General features: G+C 42.7%; 1 protein-coding gene across 25 annotated transcripts in view; it reads left to right on the forward strand.

Annotated features, from left to right (window-relative positions):
- The window catches only part of FBRSL1 (fibrosin like 1), a 548,206-nt gene that overhangs the window by 362,359 nt on the left and 160,851 nt on the right, over nt 1–24,996 (forward strand). For all 25 annotated transcript variants that reach the window (XM_055703473.1, XM_055703559.1, XM_055703564.1 and 22 more), the window contains one exon: nt 4,708–4,737. In XM_055703473.1, coding sequence (XP_055559448.1) covers nt 4,708–4,737 — 30 coding nt within the window. The remainder of the gene's footprint in view (nt 1–4,707; nt 4,738–24,996) is intronic.

Genomic DNA, 24,996 nt, shown 5'->3' on the forward strand with positions numbered 1-24,996 from the left:
GCCTGGTCTTACACGTGTGGGAGCCCTGTGTTTGCTCCCTCAGGCCTGTTGGGTGCGACAGGGGCACCGGCGGGGTGGAGGGGACAGGGGGAGCCGCCGGGGTGGAGGGGACGGGGTCATCACTAGGTTGCTTGGGTGGAGATGAGGAAATGGCGAGGTAAGGCCTCGCCCTGGCACACTGGCACTGAGGGGGTGCTCCTGCTCGCCTCACCCCACAGCCGTTCTTCTGACTGGAATCTGTCACTGAGAGAAATGGTTTCCCAAAAGGGCCACAATTAGAGGTCGGCTTTGCAAACATTCCTGCTGGAATGGAGAGGCAATTGGCACAGCCCAGTGAATAATCCTTTTAGGAGCCTTTATGAACCCTGCACAATGGCTGTTTACAGTTTCACTTATAGACCAGGAGTGTTAACAGGCCTTTAGAAAAATCCAGGTAATTGAAGCTTTTGTCTTTCAATGAGCCCCCATAGCTGTCAACAGTTGCCATTCTCCACATTTTCTTTAACTTTTCTGTTTTGACAAGGGCTTTTGTCCCCCTGACAACAGCTGCGTGGGAGGCGAGCGCTGGCCTCGCAGGAGCAGGGCCTTCGCAGGCAGTGCCACCAGCCTCCTCCTCACCCAGCCGGACTAGGTTGTCTTTTAAGGCACAGAAAAATCCTCTGATTCATACCAAAGTTTCTCTAGTGACCTCATTATTCATTTAAGCACCCCAGTGGTGCAGCACAGCAGCCCCAGTCTGTCTGTGTTGACCCAGGGCTTTGCAGGGCGGAGGCGAGGAGGCTGCCAGGAGCAGACCGCCGAGACTGAAGGCTCTTACCACAGAAACTGAACCAGCCCTTTGCAATCATGTTTCTAACACCACCACGCCAAAGGGAAGGGGTCAGCAGCGGTTCTGGTTTTCGCACATCTGTCTGGGCGGATTTGGTTTTGCTGTCATTATTTTTTTTGATGCCGTTGCATGTCCAGAAGCCTGTGGGTTCCTGTTTCTTGACGCGAATGTCGGGCCTGCTTCTTTAAATGAAAAGAAGAAAACCTAAATGAATTCTGAAGCTTGAGAGTTTTCTCCACCAAAGCTGGCTTTATTTTCTTCAGAAGTTGGTGGGACATTAACATGGGTTGGTAGCCACGAGTCTCAAGCTCTCCATTTTCCACGACGCTGTATGTTAAGCAGAAGTCCAAATTTTAGAAATAATGGTATGTTAATTCTTCCCCCACAATCTGTCATCATGTAGACCACTTAGTAGCTTTGGGTCGGTTTGGGACTTCATTCCCAGATGGATTATGATGTGGAGTTCTGGTGGTTTGAAAGCCGTGCCACTGGAGTTGAGGCAGGGACAGTTTGTGTGCCTGAGCCCCACGTGGCTGGGAGAGGTGGGAGAAGACAGCTATTTCATAAGGCAAACAAGAAATTATGCAACTTGCTGTCAGAAATACAGTTTTTAAAGCACCCATCTTGCAGTCTCAGCTGCACAGTGGGCTCTGCATCCACACAGAGCTGTGTTTGCATGTGGATCTGCATCCGGAGCCCCGCTGTCTTCTTCAGTTGCAAGTCTGATGCAGCCATGATTAAAGTAAGGAAGATGTTAGCTAAAATGAAACAAATATTTTTACTGTCCTTTCCATTTTAAAAACAATTAATTATGGAGTATTTACAGATCCTGAACGGTGTAAAATGTATCCTCAGAGAGCAGACATTTGCTTCTTTGGTATGTCTGTTCATAAAATTTAGCATGTGGATTTGATGGTTCGCTGGCTTTTTGCAACTTTCACTTACCTACATATGAGACAAAGTTGCATATTGATACAAAGCAAAATTAGGCACCTAAATAAAGCAGTTCTGCACCTTTTAGTAATGTGAACCATCAGTAATAGGTTTTTATACTCATTATAGGCATACAAATTTTTGAGGTCAAATCTGTATTTGACAAGAAAAAGCCTGCTCTCATTTTTTTAAATATCATAATGCAGTAAGAAACAGGAAGGCAAATTTTGTTACAAAAACAGAGAGCAAGACTAAAATACTACATTGTATTTGAATAATAATGGCTACTAAAGTTCCCAACATCTGTTTGCATCTGCTCTCAAATATTTTTTGGCTAAGATTATTAAGGTTTACAGTACTGCAGTTTTATTGAGCCAGGACTCATAAGCAAAAGCATCAGAGTTTTAATGATAATTTTGCATGTTTTCTAGTCAATATATTTCTGAGTTTATTTGATTTTTTTATTACATCAGTATATCATTCTTTAAGTCTGTGTAAGATTTAAAATTTGTATTGGTGTTGCCTAAGCATACAATTTTAAGCAACACAGGGCTGAGTATGCTAACTAATTTTTATGCCATTTTGGTAATAGATGTATTTCCATTATAACATGCTTTAATCTGAACTGTGCAGGTTCAATCACATCATCAAAATATTCTGCCTCTAAAATTTGAGTGTGCAGGTTGCATGAGCACAATGATTAAAATGGTGACTAGGATACTTTAGTGTAGAGCAGGGTTAAAGGGTAAAGTAACGTGGTCTTTGTGACCCACTCAATTATGGTAGTCATCTGGGGGGAACGCACACTCCCTGTAGCATTCTGGCTTTATTTGAAACACACACACCACACACACCCCCAGTGAAGGTGAAAGGCTTCCCTTGAGTCATCCAGCATTTCTCAGGAGCATGTAAATAAGAAGTGTACTGCTCTGACTGCATCTTCCCCCAGCCCCAGCCTCCTTTCTGATGAATGTGTTGCTTTGTCAGCATGAATTAGCACTGTCTTGAGCGAGCACAAATGCAGCAGGTACTAGGGCAGCCTTTGCCCAGCCAACCTGTTTCAGCATGTCTCAGTGGTGATGGACAATTAGTCCCATTCCAGACGCAGAGCAGAGACTTCTAATTGTTTGTGGTTATGTGGCATGGGTTTGGGAGAGTCAGTAAATGGCTGCTGATGATGATTTATCAGGACCGATTTAACTTTTGAACTGAATATCCAGTTTGTGAAAAAACAGAATCTGTGTTTCCTATAATGTTCATGAAGTTCAGTGATGGAATAAATGCCCCCCAAAAAAGCATGAGCGGCTTACAGAGAGGTGTTTGCTAAAGACGTGGCTATCTGATCTTCTTGTTCCATGCAGAAAGTAATTGGCTAGGCTTTAATGTGTTTTGCTGGCATTAACACTGGTTATTCCCATAGGACTTGCCCACCCACCGCTTCCCAGCCCCTGCAGAGCAGCATCCTGCCTTCCTGTAATTTCTTCCTTTTTGCTTCAGGTTATTTTTTTCCCGGGGTGGTTACAAATACAATTAGATCTGTGCGCGTCCTTCTAAACAGTGGGATTTCTCTGTGAAAAGCATGCTGTGGATCAGGTGGGGCAGCCTAAAACAGTTTCAAAAGAAACAGAGTTCTGCTTAGTTAAAAAATATAGAAAAACAGGTTCCTTAAGCTCAGTGTTTCCACTGCTTCCACTGCATTAAATGTAAATAAGGAGTTAGTTGGGAAGCTGAGCAACCTTCGCTGCAGAATCACCATCGGAGACCCCTCCACTGTATCGTGGTTCTTCATGTGCTCAGTGTGTTTCAGGGAATTCAAGAGTTAAAGTTTCCTCAGGTATTTGGACTCGATCATTTCATGTGCTAAATAGAAGACTCACCTCTCAAAAATCTGCAGAAAACTAAGAATGTAGCAGCTGAAGTTTCTGCTTTGTAACTTTAGGATAAAAAGATGTGACAGCGAAGTCCCCCTTCCCTGTTCCATGAGGAGCAGGATCTGGATGAAATGACCAAACAGATCTATTCCTCCTTTTTACATTCATGACACCGAAGGATGGGCGTGCACAGGGACCGCTTCCACATTTGTTGCTTGTCATCACTGGCTCGCAGTCCCCTCTGGTTGAACCAGTGAACTCAGTAGGGTGCTGCCAGTTATGGAAACCCACCAGACCAGCCCCGTCAGCAGCTGGCTGAAGGGGAGAATTCCTATTGGGCACAAAAGCTACAAAATACACTGGCCACCTTCTGTGAGTGTAACAGGCACCAGGAGATTTAGTTTTGCTCCCAACTGTAAATCCTTCTCAGCGACAGCCAATGAGATGTGCATGTCCTGAAATGGTCAGTGCTCAAGTTATTTTTCCATCATTTGTGCTGTGAAAATAGAACATTCCATTTTCAGAGGCTGTAAGAGATTACACTCTAAAACTCTTTAAGTAAACACTTCCTCTTGGGATCATGATCTCATTCAAACTAAAAAAATGTACCAGAATTTATGATGTATTTTAATTACTATTCTTGGTACCACTCATTAAACTAGAAATTGATTGCCAGTTTCACAGTTTCCTTGTTAGATGACAAAGTGCTTATCAAGGTGAAGCAATGCAAAACTGTTACTATAATATTCCACAATTTGGGATGATAAAAAGGCATGCTTTTTGTTGTGGCATTCATGTTGCAGTTGTTATTATAATGCGTTGCTGATTGTCTTTTTTGTTTAAAGTTTGCTTTCCCCCATCCAATAAGAGTATACCATATTTTTGTATGAGAGAAATTGGCTTTGTCTAGTTTATGCTAGCAATCTAAAAGGCATTACTGCAGACATCAAAAGTGTTTTTCATTGAACTGAGAACATCATAAACAGCTATCCTAAAGATTTAAGAGGATGATGCTCAAGATCCCTATACATAAAGGTGTGTCTCAAAGTCTTTTTCTCTCTCTCTAATCCACAGTGTGACAGCGAGAGTGATATTGACGATAAGGTAAGACTGAATTTTTTCTTCTTTCATGTGCTTCACTAGCTTGGAAATTCCCTCATAGTCAAAATAAGAATGAGTTTGAAAATAATATTTTTCCTCCAGTCTTCCTGTCAAATTTAAAAATATCTAGAATTGAATGAAAAAGCACTGGATCAGTTACTCTGTGGTCTTGACTAGTTTTTGTTTACAGGGAAGAAACTCCCATTAACATAATAGTCTTTCTCGATGGTTACGTGAGCGTTTGGTGAGACCCGAGTCATAGTGTTAATGCTGTTTCAGAGGAACTCACCTCCAATAACTTGACAGGAGCCCGTATTTTATTTATTGTAACCTTTGGAGATGTCGATTTTGTAATCAGTTTAGAAGATGGGACAACCAGTACCTACCCTCAAAGGCAGTGTGGTAACTGTCAAGGAGTGTTTTGTCATGTCGCATGCATATTTATCATGGAGCAATGATTTTTCTGACCTTCTTTTGAATACAGAGGTTGGTCATTGAAAGGTTGTAGTTGTGTGGTTTTGCTTAGGGATTTCTTGTTTCACCTTTGCAAGGAAAGCAGAGAAGTTCCACTACGTTGCAACAGTTGCACCGTGCTTTTAAGCATCAAATGTATAAAAAACTTGAGTATCCCTTGCTGACTTCTCTTCTGGCAGATCAAACTTGGCAGTCTCAGATTAGGTCTTCATCAAACTTTTATTATATTTTGGCTGTCCAGTCTCTTGCATTCATTCATGAGAAGCTGTGGCACGGAGGTTTCTACTGGATCAGCATTACAAAAGTAAAGGCTGACTTCAGATAGCCCTGTCTCCTTGGCAGCACGCTTGGCTGCAGCCATACATCAGAGGTTACTATGAGTTCAAGAGACTACACTAAAAGCTTCTTCTGGTTAAGTCTTTTTCTTTTTTTTAATATTGTTAGAGCTTGGGAAGCATTAAGGTTTCTTCAACTTCTTTTAAAAATCCCGTCAGATACCAAATATCCCTGGAGTATAGAAAAAGCTGTGTTTTGAGATGAAGGCTTGATTGAAGAGTGAAACATTTTAATCATATATGTTGGATAAAAGATACTGTACATGTTTTTGTTTTTTTTTATTTCATACGTGCATATCTATGTATAAAGTCAAACCCTGAAACTGCCACACACCCCCGCCCCAAGTTCTGTTTCTCTACAAGGTTGCACAGCGGCAGAGCAGATGGTGAGGGTGGAAAATTATTCCCTAGAAGCTTAGATACCATGGGGTTAAAACATTTCTTAGACTGCCCAATCAAAGAAAGTAAAAGCAATCACTTAGAAAACTGTTTAAAGATCTGCCAGTCAAACCTCAGATGAAGTTGTAAGTGACATGTAGTTTTATTATACAGCTATGCTATTAATGATTATCTAAATTACACTGGTAGACCCAGCTAGCGGCATTACATCTGAGACTGACGTTTGTTAGATTAGGTTTGACTTCACCTTGTAGAGAAGAAATTGAAATCTGAACAACATTGATTAGCTTTCAGAATGTGGGATCTGAGGTTACCTTCAGAGGAAGCTGCATTGTGTTTGACTGGTAACTTACTGTCCTTTACAGCAAATGAAAGGCTATTATAGTGTTCCTTACCATTAATAATGGCATTTCTTTACATATCTATAACTGTAATTTGACCTTCTAGGCTCACGTATTTCCCAGCTACCTTCTCCTTAAGGTGACTCCACCTTAATAATAACATTTCTTTTCTTCATAAGGAGAATGGCACAAGATCATAATCTTTCTCTCTCTTGCCTGATCTGTCGAGACATAAGACATGACATCGGTTCTGTTAAATAGGTCTCTGGAATTAAGTAGGGTTGCTTTTTTTTTTGTCAACAAAGACATGTAAACTCGCCAAGGTTGAAATGAAGAGGTTTCAAACCTTTCATGGGGATAATGTAAATGCAACATTGCCTTTCAGTTGGGGAACAGAAGGGCAGCCTGGTGCTCTCTGTTGATTCCTGACGTACTGTACTCCCCTGGAAACACATTCAATATTTGTCTAAAACTCAACCTGGCTGATGCAACAAGGAGCTATAAAGATATTGGCATGAATGTCCTGAGGGATTACACTGAAGAGTGCTTTTCCCCCCCTTCCATGCGTTGGTAAAATGTATCTTCCAATAATACTCTCTGCCTATTGCAGCCTGATGGAGTATTAAACATAGTGTCTAGCCCAGCATCAGGCTTCCCGAATTATTTGATGGGTCGGCTTCATTTCACAGCACTACACAACAGTCCTGCTTTCCTGCTTCGTCAGCAAGAAGCAACTTTCTCTAGGTACACCTACATGCTGGCACTAATGAAGGGAAGGGCAGAAATTACTAATGTACTTCTGATTTGCATAAAATTTTTTGTTTGTCATAAACAGCGGATCACTGTCATCTGCATATAATTCATGAGGAAAGCAGGCAAAAAAATAGTTCATGTACAAGTATAAACTGAGTCACTGATAGAGCTCAAAGCAAAACTGAAATTTTCTACCTCCTGCTTCTCTCTCTGTACCATGCTACTAATTATCCACTATTTATTTAGTTGATAGATATATGGGCTATTGAGCTCTTAATGTTTTAAAACATAGACGTTACAGTAAAATTAAGGCTTTACTCTCACTGCATTGAAAAATATAAACACACTCCTGATGGTTTTGGTTTTTTCCTTGTGCAGTGTCGTGCAGGACTCCAGGGGAGAAAAGTAATTGAGCATAGTCAGTCATACATACGGTATATCGGAATCAAGGAGCATTACTTTAGTGCAAGATACAGTTTCACAGCAGATTGTGAGAGTGTTTCCAAACAGTGCGCTGCTGTTTTTAATAATCGGAGAAGAGGAGCTCAAGGCTGGGGACTTGTCCATCCCATCCACTTTCTCAGAACTGTCTCTGGCCAAGTATAGCCTTTCACTTCTGCATCACTGCTGAAATCTCAAAGGAAGTAAGTGGGATGATACTTTCTCACACCTATCATTCTGTCACCACATGCTTCTCAAAGAACTGTTCAAGATACACAAACTAATAAAGTGAGCTGTCCAGCCATTTAACCAAGCGAGAAACTTAGCAAATCATGCGTTCCCAGAGATGGAACTGCAAATCCTGTTTCTTTCACCGCGTGTTCATTGAAGGACATTGGTTTGGACTCTGCAAGTGTTAGGAGAATTGCAGGGTAGTTTGTCGGAGCTGTGGAAATGATAACGTGCTTTTTGTGAGGGAGGAGGGAGAGAAGGGGAGTTAGTCTGATAATTGTATTACACTATCTCTGCACTGTGCAATAGCTGCGATGTGAGGCTCACGGTCCATAAACATTGTTACTGAAAATATATACTTCCTTTAATAGCAACAACAGCATTAACAGATAGCAATTACCCTTCATTTTCAGGAACTATAAAGTCTCCATTAATTCAAGATTTATGTAGTTATAGCATTTAGCACAGGAATAACACCACAGAGAATTGGTTTATACACATGTAATGAGAGAGCTTATGGCATACTTTAGTGAACATTAACATAATAGAGTAATATAAACCATCAACAGTTCCACTTATTGTCTCTTACCTGCTTTAGCATCACTGTGAAAAGTGGCTAGCAGCTTGGTAATGTGCTCTGTTAAATGGTGTTCTGCAGAAAGCCAAAAGTCAACTTGTGTAAAACAAGGGAATGAGTAATCTCTGCTCGTTACTCCAAAATGTTGCTCTCATTTTTTTAATAACAGTGTTCAAGATTGCATTAAAAAAAGCCTGTTTCTTTCTTTAAAAGTAATTCAGTGTTCGTGTTCTTGCAGTCTTGGACTTCCGTCTGCTGTGTGTGAAATTGTGGGTTATCAGTTTAATTACATGGCCCTGCAGTGTAAGTGAGCTCTCCAAACCAGGGGTTAGGGATCAGGCATTCCTTCGTTTAATGTGGTGCTAAGTAAGATGTACAAAAGATGATGCTGTATTACAAAGTTGAACCAGTGTTTACCATATATTTGTTATGTAGTTCGTGTTTGTATTTTAGTTATAGTAAGCAACCCTTGAGACAGGTAAAGCTTATCCAAGATGGAAGCAAAAAGTTTGGAAGTCAGGTTTCTCAAACAGTGTTTTCACGCTACTTTCTGCAACAGCACAGTGTTTGTTAGGCCCTCCTTGTGGCGACATGAATTCAGCCTTGCCATATTGTTGTTTGCTGTGCTAATTTCTAAGTCCCAGTAGGTGCAGCAGCGTGCAGCAGCGCATGAGCAGGTGCGATTTAGCACTTGGTGCGTGGGCGAAGAGCAACACGGTAGTGCTGTGATGCTCCACCATGGGCTGGGTCCCCGTCCTGCTATGTGCTGTATAGAGGAACAACAGCTCGTGGCTTAAGGATGAGATTAGAGTGAAGAGACTCAGATAAATGGGGGTGTACTGTTAACAGCAGCACTGGTTCAGTGTGTCAGCAGCCTCGTTGTCCAGCTTTGGGTTTGTAGGTATTAAGGTAAAGGGGAATGTTTAGGAGGCATTTGAGAGGCAAAATTCGGTAGCTTTATGAATAGGAAGTTATTCTATGTAGCAAAAGGCACAATGGCTAATTAGTATAAAGGTACTTATTTGAAAGTTTGACCAAGGGGTGACTGAGTCAGACCAGTGAGAGATGAGTTTACATAAATACTGAGCATCAGTGTTGGGAAGAAGAGGTGAGCTGGGAAAGAGTCAAAACGTGAAGAGTGACCGTTTGACATTTGGGAAGCCACAGACAAGGAAAATGACCTTGCAGCAGCTTTTCCCTTGGCACAAGGACACAGTTATGTGGAAAGGATAAGATGGTACATGAAAGGGGAGGTAGTGGGAGCCTGACCAAGAACTCACTTGTGTGGATGAACAGAGAATGCTCATCATGTTGTAGAGGAAAAGGACATACAGGACTTAAACACAGGTTGTCAAGATGTGGGGAGTGGAGTCAGTCAAAGAAAGCACTGAGCAAATGGCTCACATTTGATTTTGTAGTGTCTGAAAATCCAGTCTGAAAGCTTCACTTGATTTCCTTCTTGACCATTAAGTAGCCTTCCATAGTTTCTGCATTTTGATGGATTTCCTCTAATTTTGTGTGATATCTGATTATCTGAGGAATGTGATTTTACATTTTAGTCAAAGCTGTGCGTAAGTTCAGAACAGAGCAGTGGCTTGAATGGAGCTTTTATGAGTCTTGTTGGCATAAGACAAGATGATGAGTCTTGGCAGGGTGAGTGCAGGTTAAAGCAAAGGTAAACTCTGTGGTTTGGGCTCTGTGGTGCGGGCTCTGTGGTGCATGCTGTCCCATCAGCACTGCATCTAAAGTGTCAGAAGCATCAGCAGTTCTGCTTGATTGTATCCACTGATGCCCAGGCTTACATTCTTCCATGGGTCAGATTGAATACCTCAACACACACAAAAGGTTTGGTTTCCAAAGCATACAGACCACCTTACAGCCTCTGTATCCTTGGCCTTTCCCACACCTGTGTCAAAATTAGTTGGAGATCTTTGCCTAAATCTTTGGCAGCAGCTGACTTAATTTGTGGTTTACTACTCCTGACAGTTTATTGGGGAAGCAAAGCGCGCCTTCATCTCCAATAATAAACAGCCCACCCGCCGACACTTTGACAGACTTAATGGTTTTTTTATACAAAAATGGACAGACTTAATGTTTCGACTGTAGCGATCATCTGTCCTGATCTCCTTAATGAAATTAGATTAAGTGCACCTGGGAAAATGCTGAGACGGCACATTGCCTTCATCACCTTCCTTAATTTAAAACCAATTTGCGGGGAAAATATCCTCTGAAGCTGAGGGAGGCAGAGGGAAGCGGGAGGGAAGGGGATTTTAAAATCTATCTGGATAGCTACTGGCAGTTTTAATTCCTTTCCCTGCTGGCAATGTGAAATATTAACAGCCTTAAGAACTGAGATTTTAAAGACTTACTAACCTTTTTGCCTTTCTTAAGGGAAAAAAAACCAAAACAAAATCTTTACCATCAAGATCACATATAGGGACAAAGGCCGGTACATGCTGGGGCAGGGCAGAGAGGAGATCTGGCTGAAATATGAAAGTGTTGTTTTCCAAGAGCTAAACCATGTTTTCCTAAGGTGCATTATAGCTGCTAGATGTTGGTGATGCTTGCTGTCTGCTGTTACCTTGATAATGATTTAGTTGTCCAGGAAAATAGTAATTTGCCCACATAGCTGTGAAATCACCTGCAATATGTAGAATATAATGTGACCTGAAAATGATTACAAATATTCCTTGGGCTCATTCTGAAGAGAGCAAGAAACATGTCTTTTAATTAAAAATAAAATACTGCGAAGAATAACCTCAGCTTCTTTTTTCCATGAAGGGTGATTCCTGTTCTCTCACTCTGACTCCACTGATTGAAAACACGCTAACAGTTAGCTCAGGGTCTTCCGCTGGGGAGGTGGTCAGACAGCACAGTAGCCTGTGATAGGCTGGAAAGGCGCTTTTTGGCAGAGTTTTAAATGTTTACAGCCTTTGCCATTTGGACTATTGCAGTGCAAGTTCAACAGTGCAGTTGATTTATCCATCTCCTGTCTCAGATTTCACTGTTGCTGGAACAGTAGTATCCATAATTGGAGATGCTTTGCTTCATTTGCTTAGCCAGCTTGGTTCTTCATGAAAGCCTAGGTTCTGCAGAGATGTCCACCTTGTGTCTGGCCACTGTCAGAAACACCCTGAACCACACCAGAAACAAAGTCTAGCTGTAACTTGGTGCTTTAGAAATGTCTTGCAGCAGGCTTGGGGGGTGTTATGGTAATCAGTGCACACTTGTCTTACTGCAACGCCAACTGGTCGCCACTCAGAACCTCAGTCATGGTAACCTTAGAAGAAAACGTCATTCAGAATAACCATGTTGAAAGTCCCCATTAAATTATATTTATCAGTGAAGATGGGGTCCGATTTTCAAAAGTACTCCTCACTCTAATCAAAGCTAGCAGTATCTGTGGATGTTCAGTGCATCCCAAAATCTGTTCAGCCATCTTCATCCACTTGACTGGTCCTATCACTGGGACTCCTTATGTAAGTGGGAGTTTGCATGAGTAGCCCAATTGCTGTCAATGAATAATTTAAATGATTTAAGCCTCAGACATGCAGCTTAATAATGAGAGAAATCAGCCCCATATGTCCTTGTCCATAAATGCTAGAAGATGGGGACAAGTCACTTTTAAATGGGATTCATTTATTTTTAAGTGGAATCGTGATAAGTGTTTTAAAGGTAATCAACCATGTGTAGCTATCCTGAATGTTATAAATATAAAAGAACATTAGCCTAAAATTGAAAGAGATCCTGTTCATACATAAACTGAGTTAAGGGTATCATGCAAGGATAAAAGTGCAGAGTAAAAGTGTCTGTTCATTTTATTAATTGCCATAAAAGTGAGTGCAGTGGCCAGTGTGTGTCATACATGTCACTATATGTTATGGACACAGATCCTGGTTACTGAGTGACTGCAGTCACTTATCCCCTCTTTAAATCTTTAGATAACCTCACCCTACCCACAGAAGGTGAAGCAGAAGAAAGCAGAATTTCTTGTATCGTGGTTATTCAGCTTGTCCCCATAAAAAGACATTGTATATCCCACTGTAAAGGTCTTGCTCCTGTCCTTGTATTTTTCATCTCCCTTTTTTGTGAAATGTGAGTTTCTTGTCCTGTTTTTCAAGATCCTGCACCACAGTACCTTTTCCCATGTCTCTGACGGCATCACTTGCACCTCCTCTGCTTTGCCCGTGCTGCTGGCCTCTGGGCTGTAAGCCACCGATCTCGCATTGGTGGTTTTCTCCATGAGATCAGCTGCCTACAAAGACTAATCTGTGGTTCTTCCCCACAAAGCCGGCCAAATGTTATACGTAGGATGGTGTGCATTTAGTGGTAGTTTGTATTTACTGCAAATGTTACATTTTAGGATCCATAAGACAGAGAATGTGTCCTCCCATGGAGGAGATGACCTAGCATTTCATGGTCACTCCTGGAGTACAAATAACACAGAGAAATTATTTGTAAGCATGTTTTATCCAAAATCTGTTAGGAAATCAAATAACCATCTTTATTAGCATTTTCCACTGAAAAAACTGAGGCTCGGAGAAAATGCAGCTTACCTGCAGTCCCACAGTGAATCAGTCAGAAGTGTGTTGTAGGACACACATTCCTGCTCTTGTCCAGTTCTGTGCTCTGACCCCTCTCCATGAGAGTCTGGATGGTAGACTGTGCTGTCTCAGCCAAAACTAACCCTTGGACATTTGCCCTCTACGCCCTGTCTCTGCTGGTGATAGATGATTCCTGAAAAAATAATTACCTTTAGCTGAACTGGAATATGTTTTAGGTTTGCTTTCTTAAAAAGTCATAAAGCTTTACATATTACATTGAAAGTCTTATTCTTTCTAAGGCATTAGAGCCTGTTTTCATAACTTTATCAGAGGAGTGTCTTTTAAGGTGGTGAGAGTATCAAGATGTTTTTTGGATGGCTATTTCCTTTGAACTCTCAATGTACAGAGATCATTTGTGCAACTGCAACAAATTAAAAGGTGACTCCAGAGAGGGAGAGCAAGGTTGGAAGAAGTGTATGTGTCTGTGTTCAGTCAAAACAATCATAGTGGAATTGTTTAGGTTGGAAAAGACCGTTAAGATCATCAAGTCCAACCATTAACCCAGCACTGTCGAGTCCACCACTAAACCTTGTCCCTAAACACCGCACCTACGTGTCTTTTCAATACCTCTGAGGACAGTGACTCAGCCACTTTCCTGGGCAGCCTGTTCCAATGCTTGACACCCTTGCAGGTGAAATTTTTCCTAACAGCCCATCTAAACCTCCCCTGGCACAACTTGAGGCCATTTTCTCTCATCCTGTTGCTTGATACTTGGGAGAAGAGACTGACACCCACCTCACTACAATATCCTTCCAGGTAGTTGTAGAGCATGATAAGGTCTCCCTTGAGACTCTTCTCCAGGCTGAACAAACTCGGTTCCCTCAGCTGCTCCTCCTAAGACTTGTTCTCCAGACTCTTCCCCAGCTCTGTTGCCCTTCTTTGGACATGTTTCAGCACCTCAAGGTCAGTCTTGTAGTGAGGGGACCAAAACTGAACACAGCATTCACAGTGCAGCCTCACCAGTGCCAAGTACAGGGCAACAATCACTGCCCTGTTACTGTTGGCCATGCTGTATCTGATACAAGCCATGAAGCTGTTGGCCTCCTTGGCCACCTGGGCTCACTGCTGGCTCATATTCAGCCAGCAGCTGACTCACAGCCCCTGGTCCTCTCCCCCCAGGCAGCTTTCCAGCCACTCTTCCCTGAACCTGTAGCCTTGTGTGGGGTTGTTGTGACCCGGGTGCAGGACCCAGCACTGAGCCTTGTTGAACCTCATGCAATTGGCCTCAGCCCATCAGCCCAGCCTGCCCAGATCCCTTTGCAGACCCTTCTACCCTCCAGCAGATCAATACTCTGCCCCAACTTGGTGTCATCTGCAAACTTACTGAGGGCGCACTCGAACCAGTCCTCCAAATCATTGCTAAAGATATCAAACAGGACTGGCCCCAGTACCAAGCCCTGAGGAACACCATTTGTGGCCAGCTGCTGGCTGGATGTAACCCCATTCACCACCAGTCTTTGGGCTTGGCCAGCCAGCCAGTCCTTTGCCCAGCAAAGAGTATGCCCATCCAAGCCTTGAGCATCCGGTTTCTCCAGGAGAATTCTGTGGGAAATGGTGTCAAAGGCTTTACTGAATTCTAAGTAGGTGACATGCACAGCTTTTCCCTCATCCGCTAAGTGGATCACCTTGTCATAGAAGGAGATCAGGCTAGTCAAGCAGGACCTGCCTTTCATAAAGCCATGCTGACTGGGCCTGATCACCTGCTTGATCTCTATGTGCCGCATGATGGCACTCAAGATGATAGGCTTCATAACCTTCCCCAGCACCAAGGCCAGACTGACAGGGCTGTAGTTCCCCAGATCCTCCTTCCAGTTCTTCTTGTAGATGGGAGTCACATTTGCTAGCTTCCAGTCGACTGGGACCTCCCCAGTTAGCCAGCACTGCCGCTAAATGACTGAAAGTGGCTCGGTGAGCACTTCCATGAGCTCCCTCAGTACCTGTGTTCTTAATTACCCTTAGCCTTTTGAAGTCTGCAGCTCTGACTTTGTTTCTGCTTCAAACATCACCATCAACAGCCATCAATGGCTCAAGCACTCAGAACCTGGCTCATGGCAGGACGATAGGTGATGTACAGTATAAACCAGGTGGAAGGGTAAGATGCCTTAAACATGAGTAAAAACTTGGTTTTGCTTAAAATTCAAAATAAATCTGACATATAGAAGGAAGGAAATGGGAAATGGGCTGTGTATGAGAGGAGGATAACAGTTGCCCTTCACAGTGCCTGCCCACAGAGTGGGGCACAGGCACATGCTCGTCCCAGCGCAGACAGTAGTAGTGGGGACCTGCACCAGCAGAGGTGAAGGAGGTGGCTTCCTGCATCTTCACCCATGTGCCCTGAGGGGGCTACCACTGGCAGTTGTACAGGTTGCCCTGCGCCCACCGCAGCCCTCCATCTCGTGGAGGTCAGCCCTAGTCGTGCACTGCGATGAGAAATGAACACTTTCAGCATCCCCTCTCCAAGCCAGCTGCTCCCTCGAGGAGTGGGTTACTTGGTACTTGCACTGTAGGAGCAGGCATGCGGGCTCCCGTTGGGGAGCAGTTGAACTTACTTTGTGGTGGTGTGTTCGTTTCATACATGTGTACAGGAATGCCAACATAGGCTACAGCTACCTAAATTTATGGGGGTGGCTTTTGCATCAAATAAATCACTTTTAGGAGACATATCCCAGTGATGAATAGTCCTGCTACCAGCTGTGGGTAGTTGTTCCCCATTGGCCCCATGGAGGAAAAAGTGGCAGAGGGAGTAGGAAACTGCTTTGGGTGAGAAAAAGGCTGATGCCACTCGCACTGAGGTGCTTGTAGTGTTCCCTGTCCATATGGAGACATGGAGAAGGGGAGAAGTATGCCTGCCAGCTAGATGAATAGTTATTTTTAGTAGCACTGTAAAGTCAATTAGAACTAAAGCAGATCTGTATTGAAAGTTAATTTGTATTAAGAATAGCACTGCATTAGCTACCACTTTCATTTGGAAGCAGGTGCAAGTCCATCTGCGCTGCTTGCTTTTAATGTGGTCCAGTGTAAAAAAATGATGTTTTTAAGCCATCTTATTAGCTTCAAAAGTTATTATATCCCATCTTCTTAGCAAGTCGGTAACATCACTGGTGTTGAATTGATCTGTCAGTACTGCCAGTTTGCATTGCTGTGAACGTAAAAGAGGCAGAAGTAAGGACAATTCTTGCCCGGGCAGTCGTACAGTTTCCAACTACAGTTCTTGGCTGTTGAGCTGGTGAATGTATTCTTTATAAATATACATATGTATACATCTGTATAAAAGCTGTGCTTGAAAATGTTTGAAACAGGACTGTAAGCCCCAGAGTTCATTAGACCTAGTCTGGATGTTAATTTCAAACTTTCCTCCTCCCTCCCTGCCCTGTCTCCTTTTTGCCATCTCCCTGCGCTGTGGTTGCCTTTCAAATCAATACCGTTCTGCGCAGATAAACAACACAGAATGGATTGAGTGGAGGTACAAAAGGTGATGTTGTTACCTGCCTCTCGACGCAGCACTCTTCTTCCCTCTGTTCAGCAGAATGACTGAGTAATGCTGAAGTCGAATTATGTACGTAAGTCTCCTCAGCATCAGTTTAAATACATGCTGAAGTATGTACCACGTGGGACGGCGCGTTAGATGTGCCCCAGTGCTGTGCTAAAATGAGACCTTGGGTTTTCACTCACTCTCAAACATACAAAGCCTACCAGTGCTAGGAGCGTGTTTGGAGTCTGGGGTGTAGTGGCATGAGCAACCATTTCTTGTGGCTGGTTGCTGAAACTTGCTGTTCTGTGACCTTCAGTTGTGGCCGTGTCTCAGGCTTGTACCTTAGGCAAAATTCCCATTCGTCGTGCCACTGTAAAGAGCAAACATTCTGGGGGCAAAATAACTCTGCGCTGAGAATCAGATTATGTAGTTCAAGTCTGTGGCCTAATTCCTCTGATGATGTTGTTTAAAACATTATTTTCTCATTACCCTTTGTGAGCTGAGCTTCAGACCTCTCCATTAAGAATAACAGCAGTTACTTGAATTAATTGGTTAGAAAACATTTCTTCTCTCAGCCATGTTCCACAACAAAACCTGGGGAAGCCAAGACAAATGCTGGCCCAAATTTGGAAGAAGTTTTGTTTAGAGGCCTGAAGCTTACACGTAGCTCTGCAGACACACACACACATACGTGGGTCTGTTGTAACTGCCTTGGTTTTACAAGAAAAGAAGCCAGGCAGGCTGCAGGGCTCAGAAACAGTTGCTCGCCAGATTCTGATTTATTTGACAGCCTCCGTAATAAAGTAACTATTTGTCTAACTCTTCCTGATTAGTCTGAAGAGGTCTGCCAATCTGAAGAGGATTGACTAGTCAGGAAACCACTGGTATTTTGGCTTTTTTTTTTTTTCTCCTTAAGGGTTTTGATATTATTTGCAGTAATTTCTCCTTTATTAAGTTTGGCATTTCAAAATAATTCACTGCTGCAATGTGAACATTTTCCACATCAACCATAAGTCTGTTACGGAGAAATTTACAAAAACAAAATGACTTCATATTGCTTGCAGATGTATTCTGTAAAAATAATTGTTTTTCACTAGATTTTAATGTTTCTAAGCCTTTGTAAACATAATGCCTAAATACTTTTATTCAATAAACGAGACCCATTCAGTAATTGCTTGCACATTTGAAGTCCAGTAAATAAGGAGCAGATTTCAACCAAAATCTGTGTATCATTTAAGCTGCTTAGGTCACAGCCCTAGGGCAGAAAAGAACTGGTGAGAAACTTGTGTTTTCAGAAGTGGAGAACTGTGACTTCAGAAACCAAGACAAATAAGCCCCATTTCTCTTTAATTAGTGGATTCCTGCTTATGGGCCAGGCTTTCTTTATTCTTGGTTCAGTAAGGCTGGGAATTCAAAAGAGGCTGACGATGTTAAGCATTCTGTTCTCTGGACTTTCTTTATAGTCTGAGGATACCAAAGTCCTTCAGGCTCCATTGGAAATCCCATCACACAAACCCACATTTTTTCCTTGAATGCATTGTTTTCAGGTTGGAAACACCATTGTGCATAGAGCAAATGCACGTACACATGTGGAGGGGAAATTGTGGCTGGTGTCACTAACTGTATGCCTTGGGTTTATGTGTACTAGGTTTAGTATGTACTGATTTTTAAAAGCCAGCAGTACAGAAGACCTCGTTGAAGCTAGGAGAACCACTCTAGTAAGCATCTTGTGGTCTTAGGCTTGGGCAAAATGTCAACTTAAAACAAAACAAAAAAAGACGGTGCATAAATAATTGGATATTGCTTGTCATGCAAGAAAAATAACTTACAAAGCAAAGTAGAATCCAGAAATAAAATTGAAATAAAAACAAAACCAAACAAATACCACATGTATTGTAATTCCTGTATGAGACATGTTTGGTGGAGTCCTTAAATCAACCGGCTTACAGACCGCGTTGATGAGCTCTCATCGTGCCTTATGAAAGTTAATACTAAGTGAAGTATTCTCTGTGGTGGTTTGTTTTCCTCTACAGATACTTGCAAGGCATGGAGACCTTTTAGTGGAACCAAGGAGGGCAAAATATCTCAGACAAGGTGGTTTAAAAGATGGTGTGTTTGGACTTTGTTACCTTCTGTTCTCCAGACACTGTATTCTCATGGGTGAAACTCTGGCCTGTTCAAAGGCAGTAATAAACTATCTTTAATTTAAATATAACCAAGATTTCAACTAGTATCAGCAAGAGTACACCTCGCTTCCCCTTAGGCCACTGTGATCTTTTAACACGGAAGTATAGGTAAATGGTGGCTAAGTAGCCTTCTCATTTGATAAAGAAGGTGGGTACAGAAAAAGAGGTGTCATCTCTCGTGGCACTAGGAGTTGCGGGAGATGCAGTGGGTCACACTGGCCGCATTCCAGGTGAGAAGCCATGAAAAGCAAACCATTCGAGAAAAACCGGCTTTGTATGTGTCATACCTGAATCTTTTGCTCATGTGTATGACAGCGTGCTTCCCTGCCATCACAGATCATCTACAGCCAGCTTGCTTTGTGTCTAATTCCTTCTCCTTTTCCCCCTCCTATCCAAAGGACAACAACCCTAAAACCCCGTAAAGCTTTGCAGCTGTTTTCACACATAATTAAATCGTCCTAGGTAATCCTCACCCGGTGGCCTTTCATACGGCGGTGGGGGAATAGCATTGGAGCCACCGCTGTGATTTGATTACTGGGATTCCTGTGCATATCAGCTGCTCCATGAAGGCAGCTGTGATGTTTCCAGGGCTCGGAAAAGCTTCGCTCAGAGAAGAGCCATTCCTTGTTCCTCATAGCAGCTGCCTCTGCCTGTAGGAGGTGAAGGAGACGTGTAGCAGGGAGAATAGCTTTGGAGTGTACCTGGCTGGTGCCTGTGGCTTGGATGGTGTCCAGCCTGTAGCAGACCCTGCATCCAGTGGCACCACTAGGCACCGAGGAGACAGACAGTAGTTTCCCCTGCTGTGGAAGCTGCCTTGGATAGGCTTTCTCATGGACAGAGGTCTATACGCATCTTTGACCTGGGCAGAGACATTAAGACACAGCAAGGTGAAAGTTGTGAAGTTATACAACTGGAAATAATCCCAGGCCCAAAGGTGTAATCATCCTTGTGTTGAATTAAAAGAAAGGAGTGTAAAACAGGCGGACTTGGTCAGAAGCATGACAAAAACTCTGTGTGAGTTATTACAAGTGCTATGGCATTTCCTCTGCCTGGAGCTGATCAAAAGCTCTAGCAAATGAAACAAGCCTCTTACATTTTGCACAGCTTTGTAACTCGCATGGGGAATCGTGTCTATTTGAAGTGAACCCTGCCTTAGATACCTGTTTCTCACTAATACAGCACAATTTTCTGGTTTGTAAGCTTCGTTGGGGTGTTAAGCAGCAGTGATTACTCAGTTCCATTGCATCAGAAAGGCCCAAAGTGTTTTGGGAAGCACAGGCTGACAAAGCGCCTGTCCCTCAAAATTTTGGCTCCTGCACAAATTCTATGGGCTGTGTCATATAACTGTCCAAAAAAATAAGAAAACCCAATTGTTTTAATGAGAAATCTTGCCTGTGAACCCTTGCCTGATGAACCTCTCTAGTCATGCTACTGTGATCCTTCACATTTAGAAACTCCCTTACTGGTTTTGGCTTTATTTATTATTTTCACATGGCCATAGATGTGCCGGCTCTTACATCTGCATGCCTTCCTCTCCTGTGCCCTAGCTTTTGGGTCTTATTTTATCAGATCCTTCATGTCAAAGTATAGTGTGAAAAGCATTGAAGAGAATGAAATAAAGGGTGTTCAGAAGTGCCCCTTGAGCATCGAGAACCACAGGTTTCTTCAGGAATCTGCAGAGGCTGTAGCATTTTTCAGAGCAGGAGAAACCTGCAAAAGTGTTCTTTACACCAAGAAAGTCAGGAAAATCAGTGTAACAAACTGAGGAATATCAAAACTTTTTTTTTTTTTTTTTCCACTGGATAATCTCTCCAGGGATTTTTATATGCTAAGTATTGCCATGATACATACTCTTTATATGTCTTTCAGCCCACAACACCACCACTGAAAGCACTTCCATTCACTTGTTATCTAATCTCTGTCATCAGAGGTCAATGGATACAGGCCAAGGTCCTCCCTTGGCTTATTTCCAAGCAAAAGCCCTGCACCCTTTGAAAGAGCCTGTTTCGAATGGTGTATAAACTGGAATTTGCCTCACACATGGGCTAGGAATCCAATTTCTTCAGAGCTTCTTTCATGGATCTATTTGCAAGAGACTTATGAACCCTTGTTGCAGAAGGGGCTGTGGCTTAGATGCTTTGATAGTCAGTCTTGCAACTCCGTCATTGATCTCCGAAGAAAGCTCTGTTGGGTGATGCTGGAAATGACCTTTGTGTTATTTGCTGTATCAAAGCCCCCAGGAGCTCTGGCCAAAGACCGTATCCACACTAGGTTATTTACTTCACAAAAAACTGTCCCTGCTCCAGGGAGCTCATCTTCCAGGGAAAAAGCAAGAGAGAGGAAGCCTGTGCTCTGAAGAGGTCCCATAAGCCAACATGGTAAGCAGTGGCCTCATCATACCCAAGAGACCTATCTGCCATCAACAGCATTGTCATAAAGGAAAATTTTGGGGAACAATGAGGCAGCTCTGTGGATGTTATTAGGGACCTCCTCTCAGGAGTGGGGGGAAGCCTGGAAGAAAGCATGGGCCGAGGAGTGGCTGTGGGAGACTGGCCTCGACCTGTTCTCCTTTGCAGTTGGGTGTGTAATTGCTCTCCAGCCAGCTGGAACCCGATCAGAGAAGGGGAGATGCAAAGGAGAGATGCAGTGTTTTGTGCAGTAGCTTTGTTTTGTAACAGCCTCAGTTACTAGAGGAAGAGAGGTTTGCATCGTAAGAAAAACGCCCAGGTTGATAGTCTATCCTATAGTCTGACTAGACATAAATGTATGGAGTAAGGTCACATCAGAGTAATTGGATTACCTAATAAAAAGCTGGATGTGGGTCTGTTACAGACAGGGAAGGCTTGCAGAGCACTCCCACTTTTTTAATTGCTGCTTTAGCCTGCTGGTAGGAATGGGGAGGTATTGGAAAATGACATTTACAGTAGCAGGTTCAGAGGCACTGCTCATGAATCAGTTTCAGTGCATCCTCTGCTCCAGTCTGTGTCATGCAGCAAGGATTTTTTTACGAGTATTTTGTTTGTACCTATGATTAATTCCTAGTGTTCTTCTGAAGCTGCCAAGGCAAGGTAGAAGATGCTTGTCTCTGTGTGTTTTTCTAAGTCTTAAGTTCAGGGTTATTTTCTAAAGGCAAGATGAGTATGGAAAATCCTGTCCAATCTCAGCACAATTTTTTTCCCTTGAAATGGCATTTGTCTCTGTCATGTGCAGCTGACTTCATTCTCTGCTAGAAGCTTCTCACTGACAAGCTTTATTGTCATCTTGGATACACAAATTATCCTTGTTTATTTTGGGGCAGCTTGAGAGACATGTTCTCTTCATTCTTCTCAAAGTCACAAAACATAGAGGTCTTTCCCACTCTTCTGTAAACAGGACACTAAGGAAAGCCAGATGTTAAGGTTGTCTTACGCCTTATACCATGAGTCTCTGCTTTCATGTGCCTACGATCTGGCCAGACTTCATCACTGCGAATTTCTTTGTTGAGAATCTTCTTCACACTGAATTATTTGGGTAGATTTCAGCTGAAATGCTTCAGCACAGGGTGATCTTCCACTTCTCCCCCTGGCTGCCAGAGGAGCAGAGAAGATGGTACTTGGCAAAAGTGTGTCCCATTTACGCTTATAGCTTTTTCCTGTTGGCATCCAGCCGTGTGGAGGAAGGTGGCAGATCCCGCAGGCTGGATGTGTGGGCCTGATGTGGTGATGGGGGGAACCAGGGCCTGTGATGGGTTTGCTGAGGAAACAAGGGAGCCAGATTTTTAAAAGAAAAAGGGGTTTATGACACAACTAAAGCATGCGTGCAAAGGAGAGCTAAATTAAGGTCGTGTGGACAACTCTTTTTCTCCTAATTTTTTTAAAATGCTTTACTTTGTATCCTTAAGCATTTATTTTTGCCATGCCTGGTTGTATGGCACTTGAAATGAGTGAGACTATATAAAAAGTAGTGTCAATTTTTGTGAGAGCCAAAGATCCATCCTGAAGTGAGAAGAAAGAAAGTGTTTATCAAATGCCTGTGTACGTTTTAGGGTGCAAACAGATGTTCTCTATGCGAAACATGGGTAGAAACGGTTTAGTAAAGCTTTCTCTCCCCTTTTGCTGCTGCTTTTAGGGATGTATCAGCCTTTCAGAGATCAGGTTCTGCAGATCATACAAACCATTGTTTTTTCTTAACAAGGTTTGCCAAGCTCATCCCTGGTTGTAAACCTTTATTTCCTGTAATTTAAACAAATGATGCATTTCAGAAGTGACTCAGTTCCTTAAAATAAAGATGTATTTCTACTAGCTGGCTAAATGGAAGCCTTTCCCAAAGCCTACCACATGGCCCATAATGCTGCATTCAGTTCTTCTCTCACCTTTTCTCTGAATACTTCTACTATCTCTTTCAAGCACAACTTGAATCTGAAGAAAGTGTTTGCGTAAGTTTTCAAACCACTGATATTTGAGTGGGCTATGAAAAAGGAAAGCAGTTTTTTCTAGGACTGATGCTGCTTTCTAGAAGATCAGGTGTGTGTTTGAGATGATCTCTGGCTTTGTGTCTATACCAGGGTACTTAGAAAAATTTATTCAAGTCAACTAAAATGTTAAAGCCAAAAGCCAAGTGAAAGCAGATCCACATGGAGGTTGCATTTGGGGTGTAAGTGGCATTGCATTACCGAACTGGACTGTTAAAGATGTAAAGCTGATTTGTGTCATAGAATGATTTTAACTAATCTGCCTTGTTGTTGAACCTTTACTTGCCTTCTCTTACCTTTCTTTACTATTTCTGTATTTTGGGTATCATAAGGCTAGTCTGAAGCTCAGAAAGCTCTGACTGTTGCCTTTAGTTAATAGACATTCTTCCGTCTAACCTGTCTAACTTGCTGTCTGATGACCCATTAAGCAATTGTTTTTAATTAGCAAGCTAACTACTACTTTGCAATGCAAGGACTAAAAAAAATGTAACACTTAATTCAGCTTCTGGAAAGTGTAGGTTAAATTATTTGCAATGCTACTTGTAAACTTCTTGAGTATATTTTTTAAAAGTGGCAAAGGTTTGTAACTGACAGCTTCCTTGTTTGTACTGTACTGTCTTTGGAAATCGGTGAGAAAGAAGAGGATGTTTGCTTCTGTTTGAAAAATCACAAGTTGGGCAAATTGTTGTCTAGAAGAGAGAGTTCATCAGATAATTGTGGTCAGCCAGAGATTTGCACAGGCCTCAGACACCTGCATAAGAAGAGTTGCAAAACCTGTTGTTGGAATGAATGACATGCAGGGACTCTACCAAAACTCTCCTTAGATTTCAGCATAAGTGAAAACAAATGTTCTGCTGTAAATATCCCCCAGGTGAATACGTTTATTCTTTTCGCAGCTTTGAAACACGCTTCAGGCTAGAGAGGCTCCCTGGAGAGGGAATTTAGCGCTCTGAGCCAAAGGTCAGGGTCAGGTCACTCTGCTCCATTTGAAATTTGGCACCTAGGTACATATGGCAACTGCATCATCCCAGGGGCTAATTTGCCAAATCAGATTGCATCCTCTTTCATTGCTGTGTGCCAAGGTCTTATGTCAGTCTTCTCCCTGCAAAGCTGAATGCTGAACATCCAAGACCTGCTTCTAATACCAGCCACTTTCAGCAGCTGAGCTCTACTGGAAGAAAACCAGAGCACACCTACCTGATAATAAGAACAACATTTACATAGTGGTTTTGATTTCAAAACTTTATTAAGCATCAAAGGCAAAGTTGTGCTTGACCCTTGGAGGCATTTACAAGGAACTCTCTTCCTTGCTAATAAAGAAGCGCAGTGGAATGAGTAGATGGAAATCACAGCCTCCGTAGAGGCTAGTGCAGACCCTGACTCACAGCCTCCCTGGGGAAGCCAGTGCCTCCCAGGAGTTCCCCAAGAGCTTATAATCAAAGCACAGATGTGCAAGAGAAGGAAGCAGAGGCGCTGGAGAAGGTAAATGGTAAGAAAAGAGGTATCCAGGTACACTTGTTTAGCTCAGTACAGAATCCATGATGCTGTCAGTGTTATCATACTTGACTCAGGTTATTACAAAGCCCCACGTGGGATGCCATGGTTATCTTTACACTACAGGTTCTTGCAGCTTAATTAGGTTGGTCTGGGGTAGGATGAGATTGGCAAAAAACCCTGCTGCACATACAGTTCTGCTGAGAAACTAGTTTTTTCCCAGTGCGGCTTTGCTTTGACAGGTTTTGTTGCTGGGATGCGTTGCATGCAGTGTTTCACAGTCACTGGTATTGATACATGTATGTTGTTAACAGGTCCTAAACCTCAGTGTTCTTTGACGTCCTTTCTTAAAGACAAAAGAAATGATGCACAGAAATTAAACAGTGGAGGAACTGCAGCAAGTTTCTGCCTGTGATTATACTGAGGTTTGGGATGGTTTTATTCCTGCTTCTGTACCCAGGCAGCTATAAAAGGCATCTCTGTTGTGTCAGTCATCTGGATGCAC

Source organism: Falco cherrug, chromosome 1 (assembly GCF_023634085.1).
Source record: "Falco cherrug isolate bFalChe1 chromosome 1, bFalChe1.pri, whole genome shotgun sequence".
Lineage (NCBI taxonomy): Eukaryota > Metazoa > Chordata > Aves > Falconiformes > Falconidae > Falco > Falco cherrug.